Below are 10,000 nucleotides of genomic sequence, written 5' to 3'. Positions count from 1 at the left end.
CAGTTTGGCAGTATTTCCGGTTTCGACCGAACGAGAAGGGAGACGTGGTAAATACGAACTAGAGATCTGCTTCCCGCTGCCAGATTTTTCGGGAATGAATTTCCGAATAAAGCACGGGAGCGGTCGCTAACTCTGGTGTAATTTGAAAGGAAGCGGGCGCGCGGTCTAACAAGCCAACAGTGTGTTGATGCTGTCTGAGTCTTACGTCATTATTTTTTATTATGCACGGTAATACCGGATACTGGGGTAAAATACGGAGGAGGTTTGACGGTATCTAAATTTGGATACCGCCCAAGCCTAGAAGACGAAGAACATTGTTATAAGCCATAATAGTTGATTATTAATATTAATATATATTAATAGTTGAAATTAATTAAATGCCAAGCTGATAGAAGAAAAAAAGGCTGAATGGAGCATACACTAACCTAAATATTATTCAATCAAAATATGGCATCAAACAGTCAAAAATCCAGCTGGATGTACATTATTGCTTACTTTAAGGTCCTGTGTAGTGCTTTAAATGTGCATTTATTCGATGTTTGATGTAATCTCAAATGAAACAAAAATAAAGAGTAGCTCCTCTTCAAAAAAAAACAAAAAAAAAAACAGCCAATGGCGTTTAGTTTTTCCTCACAGCTCTGCCAGGGAGAGTGGTTAAGCTCAAACGCATCAAATAAAAAAAGCTAATGAGAAAAAAGGGGGCGGGGCATTTCAGACGCTAGAGAACATTTGATTGGTCAGAAGATTTGATGAGAAAGTGAAGTATAAAAAAATGTTAACCTATTTAGACAGAAGTGACAAACTGCAAGCTTTACATGTTTATATCAGGTTTATATCTTCTAAACGTGATGTTTGTCACTGTTTTAGAGCACATTAGTTTATAGATAACCTTAAAACGAACAGACTGACCTTGTTTTACTTCATGAGACCTTTAAAGAGTGTGCTTCAAACAAACAGAATGCTGAGAATCACCTTGCACAGGTAGCTGACGCTGAAGCCGAAAGCTTTGGCGTTGCGTGAGCCGGCGTTCAGGAAGTTTCCCAGCAGCAGTGTGATCTCCAGCAGTTTGGCGAAACTCTCGCTCTTGCGCAGCTCCTCGCAGGCCGCCGTCACCGCCACCACATCCGGCTTGACGTTATTCACCTGCTCCTCAAACTGCAGCTTGAAGAGGATGGCAGTCAGGCGCGGCTTCAGACGCTTCACTGAACTGATCTGCAGAAACACACACCACTGTTTGTTTACCACTGCTTCCATGTCATTTGATTTGATCTATTCTGTTTAATGTTTTTAGCAGAGGCTTTTGTCCAAATCGACTTGCAATTGTGGAGCTTTCAGCAATTCAACAAGAAGAGGCGATACACACAACAAGAGCTGATCATACAAAGCAACTCAGAGAATAAGTGCTGGAGTAAGAAGGGGTGTGTTTTTTTAAGGAGAGAAGGCTGTTTCTACGGGTGGTTTGTCAAGCACACTAACCAGTGTGAGGAGCACTTTTTTTTTCCATGTTGTTGTTGAGTTATTGAAGAAAGTGTCTGGTGCAAATGTGCAAAACTGGTGCAAGTCACAGTTAAAATGACAACATCACAAATGCTTTGGAAATACATACGTAATATTTGTCATGCCAATAAAGCATTGAATTCAATGGAATTGAGAGACAGGGAGAGAGAGAAAGACGTGTGATTGGCTGTGTCTGTATGATTGTGTTCAAAGTCAACACTTTGCGTTTCTCACCACAACACCGAACTGTTCCGACTCGGCCAGCTCCTCGTATTCATCTTTCATCTCTGATAATGTGTTCAGCTGCTCCTGCTCTGGCAGAAGCTTCAGCAAACTCTGAAACACACACACACATTGTTATTATTATTATTGGATAACTAATTAAGAGAAGATCCCATTTTTGCACTTTTTTGTGCATATTGGTTTGCCTCCTGAAACTTTATCAACAAATAATGATATTTTATTTGATTAATTCTTTATTTTTTTTTCATTGCTTCTTCATAATTTCGATTTTATTTTCATGTGATTTTTAAAGGGTCACGAAACACCAAAACACATGTGTTGAGCTGTTGACAGTGGTATATGTGTCCCACACTGCTAAAAACACTATTAGGACACTTATATTTCACTAAAAAGTGTAAATTGGTTGTTTTTGCGTTATTTCAAGCAAATTCATACCTCCGGTTTGAAACGAATTTTTGAAGCTGCGTCACGGTCATGACATAATAGCGTGTATTCCAGCGTGCAGACTGGACGTTTGTGCCAGAGTGTGTCTTATTACGTCTTACAGTGTGATGCATTAATGCATAAGTAAAGCTTGGTTTAAACCAATCAGCGCGCTCTATTGTGCAACTTCATTAATATTCATTACTGTCAGAGTGTAGACGGCAGAGACGCCACGTTGGCAAAACAAGCGTGAAGTGTTGCTTTTATAGTTTGCTGCAGTGAAGTTTTGTTTTCATTTTCTCTCTGTGAGAGCGCAGCTGGAGTCACGTGTGGATTAACAGTGTACGCGACGCTCCACAACAATAACTTACGTGTCTAAGGAGGATTATTGTTTACCTGAGAGCTGTTCTCATCTGCAAACGCTGAGATCCGGATTCGCTTGTAGTCTTCTCTTAATAAAGACGCGGCTCTAGTTGCTGGTGATTGTCATGTCTCTACAGATTTGGTAAGTGAGCGACCAGTGCTCTTTGTTTATTCAGTTGTATTTCATTCGTATCAAACAAACTATTGCACCAGTGTAAACAAGTTAGCACTAACAGTTACAACCAAACTATAAGCTTGTGTTGGATTTTGTGACCGGAATAACACACGCGGCTTTCTGACGCTACCTGCCGTGTGCATCCAAGTTTCCGGGAAATGCTGAGGGTTTTTTTCTCTCATTCGCCGTGCGGTATCAAACATTGCATGAAAAATACACTCTTAGAGCATTTCCTTGAATCAAATATCACGTTTGTCGAGAGGGACATGAATGAATTCCCTGAATGAAAGAGTCAAACTGCAGTTAAAGTCCACCATTTAATCATTTGGCAAATAATTCGACTACAGATGTCTGTACTGTCACATTGTCCGCTGTGGTTGTGTGTTTTGACTCTGAAATTCAGCGCGCCCAAATAGACACTCCCACACCATGCCTCTTTTCTTCCTCCGACACTCCCCCCTAAACAGAGCTGGACACGCCCACTTTTCTGACTTTTTCCAAAGTAGAGGTGTGAAAACACCCTGCTGAAACGAGGGGGTTTCATGGCCCTTTAAACAATAATCGTTTTCTTTGGAATCAGAAGCGTTCAAGTTTTCAAGAGAACAAACTCGCTACGTCCAGTGAAACAATTCTTAATAATAAAAATACAAGCTTAGAGGATTTCTAGAGGTCTCCATAATCTTGGATCAGGCCGTATCCTGAGCAGATGCTGTGGCAGTCACGGAGGAGTGGAGAGCATGAGACTGATTCCTGAAAGACCCCAGTGACAGATGATCCTGTGGGTCAGCCTGAACACCCACTGGTGTCCTACTCAGTGGCGTAGCGGACGGGTCCGCAATGCACGCACCGCGGAGGGGGGGGGGCCGCGTCGTTGCGATTTTCAATAATTGAAAATCCCGCAACCGCAATAATCAAACTCTTGGGAACAACTGTGGTCGGAACCAAAGTTCACAGGTCTGTGTTCTCTGAACTCCTATCAAGCGGTGGACTACTTCATTCTGATTGCTTGATGCCGAACCGCATCATAGCTCATACCATAAAGTTGACTTGATTTTAACTCTCCTCGACGCTCACACTGGAGAAGACGCGCCGCGCTGCTCCTCGCCGCCGGTTCTCACTGAAAATGAATGACTTCCGGCTACTTTGCCGCTCTCGCCGCTCAGTGTCAGTTTGTAATCGCTACTTAGTGATCGCTTCACGTTCATGCTCCTTAAGCCTGATTTATACTTCAGCGTCAGGTGACCGGCGTAACCCACGGCGCAGGCAACGCGCGTGGCTGTGCATTTATACTTCTGCGCGCTGTCTCTGTCGGTCTGCATTAACACTTCTGAAACGCTAGTTGGCAGTGAGGTGTAAATGTTCCTCTGTGTCGAGTTTCTTCGCTGCTGTTTTGGTTTTCCTGAACACTTCCGGGATGTACAAGTGGCTCAAACTCGCTCATTTTGAGGCAGGAACCGGCGGACGTGCAACAACTTTAACTATGAGGTAAACACAAAACAAAACGTTCCATCCGGAGCTCCTTTACGGGATTCCACACTTGTAAACAATCGCTCGCGCGGCGTAGCGCCATTCGCGCGGCTCTCGGTCCCGCCCAGACTCGTCAGCGCTACCAAGCCGACCAATCACAGAGCTTGCGCTACACGTCGTTGCGACGTGTAGTTACATTTTTTGAGAGGTGCACGTCAGTGACGGCGATGGCCACGGCGAAGGGCTATGCGTCAGCGCCGTAGCATACGCCGGTGTTTGATGCAGAAGTATAAATCAGCCTTCAGTTTGTGATCGTTCCTCAGTTTGTGAAGGCTTCCCCGCGTTGTCACTCCACCCCGCCCCCCTTCCCCGCTCCTCAATTTGTGATCGCTTCCTCGCGTCGTCGCTCCACCGACTCCCCCCATCCCCTCAGTTTGTGATTGCAGTTTGTGATTTTGGGTGACCTAACTCTAAAATACTGTGACATCATACCGCAGGTTGGCAGATTAATTGGCACCTAAGGTTAGGGTAAAGTAAATAATTGCTAAAAAATCAGATAATGGCAAAAATCCCTGTTGTTCTTGGACAATATCTTTACACAAATATTATATATGAGTTCATTCATGATCAAATCTTATAAAGTATAAGTCAATAAACAAAACTCTATTTACTCATACCTGCACCATGTTTTCAGTGAGAAGCGTCTCATTGACCTCCAGGATGACAGTTTTCATCTCTTCATAAGGCAGCCGGTTTGAACCCAAGAATATAGCTGCAACACACACACACACACACACACACACACACACACACACACACGCACACACGCACACACACACACACACACACACACACACACACACACACACACACACACACACAGTGTCAGAGCAGTGCAGTATTTCTCATGTGAGCGCTGATGCTCAGGCTGATACTCACAGAGATTCTGGGATGTTTTGGAGTCGAGCACCTTCAGCTCTTTCACTTTCTTCTTCTGAGCGCTTTTCTTCTCTTCTGACGCCTCTTGATCTTTCTTAGCTAGAAACACATAATAAAACCGAAAGTAAGCACTTAGTGTGTGACTTTGGCCTCGGGTTCTGAGAGAGAACTTCTGTATAAAATGTACATGCCCAACAATTAACTAAATTAAATTCAATTAAATACAACTATAATAAATTCAATCAAGAATGGCAAACAAATAAACACCAATTGTAATGTATATAAAATAGGACTTTTTCAATAATACATGATAAAATTAAAACTTTAATTATTTTTAAACTATTTTTAATTTTATTTAAATTATTATTAAAGTTATTTAATTATTTTTTTATTGTTGTCACTCCTACAAATAACCTTATTTTTTCAGTTATTCATCAAAGCGAGAAAGTTTTTTATTTAATTTTACATAAATGTTTAACTTTAATTATTTTGTATATATTTTTAGTTCAACTTTCAATACCAAAAACAAGAAAACAACTTGTTAATAGTTTAATACGCTAAAAAAAAAATATATTTTTGTTTTAGCTTTAATTCCACCTGAGCTTTAGTTATTTTAATCACTTTATAAAAAATGTAGATGTATTTAAAAATATTTCTATTGAACATTTTTAATTAAACTTTTATCTTTTTTTCTACTAAAAAAACAATAAAATAAATGACAAACTTCAGAAAACACTACACACTAAACATTTCAGCATTGTAGTTATTTTTTTTTACACTAACTGTAATATATATATATAATTAAAATCTGAATTATTAAACCCCTTATTTTCTTTTTTTAAATATTTCCCAAATTATGATCAACAGAGCAAGGCAATTTACACAGTCTGTCTGATAATAATTTTTCTTCTGGAGAAAGTCTTATTTGTTTTATTTTGGCATGAATGAAAGCAGTTTTTTAATTTTTTAAAAGCCATTTTAAGGACAATATTATTAGAATTAGAATATAAATATAATAATTATAATATTCTATAGAATATAATTATAATAATAATATTCTAATAATTATTAGAATAATTCTGACTTCAACTAATATATATATATTTTAGTTTAATCAGTAAAAGTAGCCTTCTTCTTCATTTTAAATGTTTCTTTAAATTTTATTTAATCGCTTTTTTTAATTATAGAACATTAGTTTGAGTAATTCATGATAAAGCACAACAAGAACACAAAACACACACAATAAAATCATGAATATTGGGTCTACGCTACTTTACAGCTGCAAAAATGAGCTCATAATTAAAAATAACAAAGAAAAAAGACTCAACAACAAACATCTAAACAAAAAATGAACTCACACACACACACACACACAAACACACACACAAACACACACACAAACACAAACACACACACGCACACACACACGCACGCACGCACACACGCACGCACACTTCAGTGTTCTCTGTTCTAAAGACAGACTGTGAGGAGCAGCAGGAGGTCAGAGGTCAAGAGTCAAGCGTCCAGCAGCTTCAGTGAAACATGAAGACAGAAGTTCACACTGACCATCAGCTGATGTGTGTGTGTGTGTGTGTGTGTGTGTGTATAATAATCTCTCGCTCACACCAGAAAACACACACTCAAGATCATCTCGCGCTGCTCTGCAATCTGGCCTGTGTGTTTTTTCACACTCACATACATTATTCTTCCTCAATAGTTTCTCTCCTCCGTTTTCAGCCGCTTTCAAAAGCTGTGTTCTCCTCTTTGTAGCTCATTTCCAGGCAGAACATTCATGTCTGGCATCCGAGTGTGTGTATTGAGTTACAGCAGCATATGGAAACGCTCAAACTCTGAACACACACACACACACACAGACACACACACACACACACACACACACACACACACACACGCACACACACACACACAAAATCACTCTCGGTTTTACACTTTAGTTCATAAGAATGGCTCCTAATATTGTAAAACACACACACACACACACACACACACACACACACACACACACACACACACACACATACACACACACACACAATCACTCTCGGTTTTACACTTTAGTTCATAAGAATGGCTCCTAATATTGTAAAACACACACACACACACACACACACACACACACACACACACACACACACACACACACACACACACAATCACTCTCGGTTTTACACTTTAGTTCATAAGAATGCCTCCTAATATTGTAACACACACACACACACACACACACACACACACACACACACACACACACACACACACACACACACACAATCACTCTCGGTTTTACACTTTAGTTCATAAGAATGGCTGCTAATATTGTAACACACACACACACACACACACACACACACAAAAGCAGGAACAGAGCTTTAAGTCTGACCAACACAATTAGGTTTTCCTAATATTATGCGCCGACAGAAACATCAACACACACTGTAAAATATAAATATGCAGGCTTCCACACGACTCATTCATGCTGTCTCAACACAAATCGATTAAGTTAACTTAACACCAACACAACCCAAACACCTTAACCTCAAATATGCAACAGACACAAACATCGCAGGAAACAAAACACTAGATAGAGATCACTAATCTGACCACGACACAACATGAGCTCAAATCTCTGTCAGTGGGTCAGCGTGTGTGTGCGCATGTGTGATTGATTATACTCCGCCAGGGTGCACACACACACACAGCCATATCACCATGTGTGTGTGATTCATAAAATGGGATCTGCGTTCAAAATGGCTGCTAGTCTCTCTCCCACACACACACACACACACGAACTCAAACGGGATTTAAACTCATTTATGAGCCAATAGCGCCCCTGCAGGCCGCAAGGAGAACTGCAGCACTCACTCAGCACATCTGTTTCACATTAACAGTACACTTACAAGAATGTGTGTGCATCTGCACAATCAGAACATATCACACACACTCTCTTTAAAGTTATTGTTTCTGGATTGTGCTGTAAAACTCCTGCTGCCTTTTGTATTCTCGAATTGCCTGAGGTCTATTCATCCATTCAGCCTTTTATCTTCCTCTCATGGCATCCAGCCTCTCAGTACACAGCTGCCACACACACACACACACACACACTGGAAATGAGGACACGTCATTTACCAATGACTAAAACATTCAAAATAACTTATTAAATGCTAAATATAGTATCATTAACATATATCAATGCTCAGATTATCAGCAAATTAGTAGAATTATTAAATATTATTACACTTTTAAATGCTCAAGAAACATTTCTGATCAATATCACTTTCATAAATGGACTGCTTGGTCACAAGTGTAAACACTAATACTTGTAAACACTACAAACAAGCATGTGAAAATGCTAAATGTGTGTGTTGTAATCTGTTTTTACACACCAGTACCTCTTTGTTTGCAGCACATGAGTGTGTTTCTGTGTTTATTAGTTCAGAGTGAGCCACGGACATCTTGTCTGCTGTTTCTGGAACTCCTGATCTCACTTTAAGCACACACACACACACTCACACACTCTTCTTTTCCCATATAAGGCGAGAGTTTATGCGAGTGGAAGGTCAGAGAGAGAACGAGAGAAAGACAGAGACACATGTCCGGCATGATAAAGTGAATATGACTGAACACTTCAGCAGCAGTTCAATACAATCTGCTCGCACAAAGAGCAACTGTGTTCTTTCATCTCTCGCTCTTTCATTTGAGAGTATTTTTAGGCTAGAGTGCACTGTGCTGACAGACTCCTTTGTTGTGTGGAAGTTTATGGTGGAGCGCTGGCGCCTCTAGCGGCCACACAGACGCACTGCTGACTCGCATTCAAACTTCTTACAAAACAGGCAATGTTTGCCTCACTAACACTTTAGGGACACTTTACTTTTGAAATATGGAGAAAAGTTCGTCCTAAAGTATGCACTAAAACTAGTAATATACAATTAAAGGGGAAAAACAAGTTAAGAATTTAAAACAAAAATGCTAAGAAACATCTCACTGAAGCTTTTCTGTAACAATAAATCTCAAACTTTGTCACATTTCTGCACTGAATAAATTATTATGAATTAAAAAAAATATATGAATTACAATGTATGAAAAAAGCTGAAAGTTCGAGTAACACAAGTATTATTCTGCATGCATAATGACTTACAAACATTTTCATGTGTTTTTCCTCTTTTTTGTTTCTCAACAAGAGTCAAAAGTTAAATTGGATTATACATCTCCTAGTTTTATCTTCTCATACACTAAAACTAGTAATACAGAGTGTAAAATACAAGAAAAAATATTTTAAAATGCCCAAATGGCGTCATTTGTAACATGTAACTGAAACACTTTTCTGTAACAAAACAATCGCAAACTTTGTCTCCTATGCCAGCATTGAATGAATCAAGATTACTATGAATTAATTTATATATTATTATATATATATATATATATATATATATATATATATATATATATAATATATATATATATATATATATAATAATATATAAATTAATTCATAGTAATCTTGATTCATTCAATGCTGGCATAGGAGACAAAGTTTGCGATTGTTTTGTTATATATATATATATTATATATATATATATATATATATTATATATATATATATATATATATATATATATATATATATATATATATATATATATATATATATATATATATATATATATAATATATATATATATATATATATATATATATATATATATATATATATATATATATATATATATATATAAATAAAATACTAAGCATAATGTCCTGTAAAAATGTGTCGTGTTTTTTATATCATGAATAATCTTATTGATAATTATAATCTTACAATAATAATAATAATAATAATAATAATAATAATTATAATAATAATAATAATAATTA

At 38.1% G+C, this 10,000-nt stretch overlaps 1 protein-coding gene across 2 annotated transcripts in view; it reads right to left on the bottom strand.

Annotated features, from left to right (window-relative positions):
* diaph1 (diaphanous related formin 1) overlaps positions 1-10,000 on the bottom strand; it is a 173,759-nt gene that overhangs the window by 24,101 nt on the left and 139,658 nt on the right. For both annotated transcript variants that reach the window (XM_087281049.1, XM_087281047.1), the window contains 4 exons: positions 5,108-5,206; positions 4,846-4,940; positions 1,732-1,833; positions 973-1,212 (listed from right to left, as the gene is read on the bottom strand). In XM_087281049.1, coding sequence (XP_087137175.1) covers positions 973-1,212; positions 1,732-1,833; positions 4,846-4,940; positions 5,108-5,206 — 536 coding nt within the window. The remainder of the gene's footprint in view (positions 1-972; positions 1,213-1,731; positions 1,834-4,845; positions 4,941-5,107; positions 5,207-10,000) is intronic.

The sequence above is a fragment of the Danio rerio genome, chromosome 14 (assembly GCF_052040795.2).
Source record: "Danio rerio strain M-AB ecotype USA chromosome 14, GRCz13ab, whole genome shotgun sequence".
Taxonomy (NCBI): Eukaryota; Metazoa; Chordata; class Actinopteri; order Cypriniformes; family Danionidae; genus Danio; species Danio rerio.
Note: the sequence above shows the minus strand (reverse complement) of the source record. Positions and strands in the feature narration are given on the sequence as shown.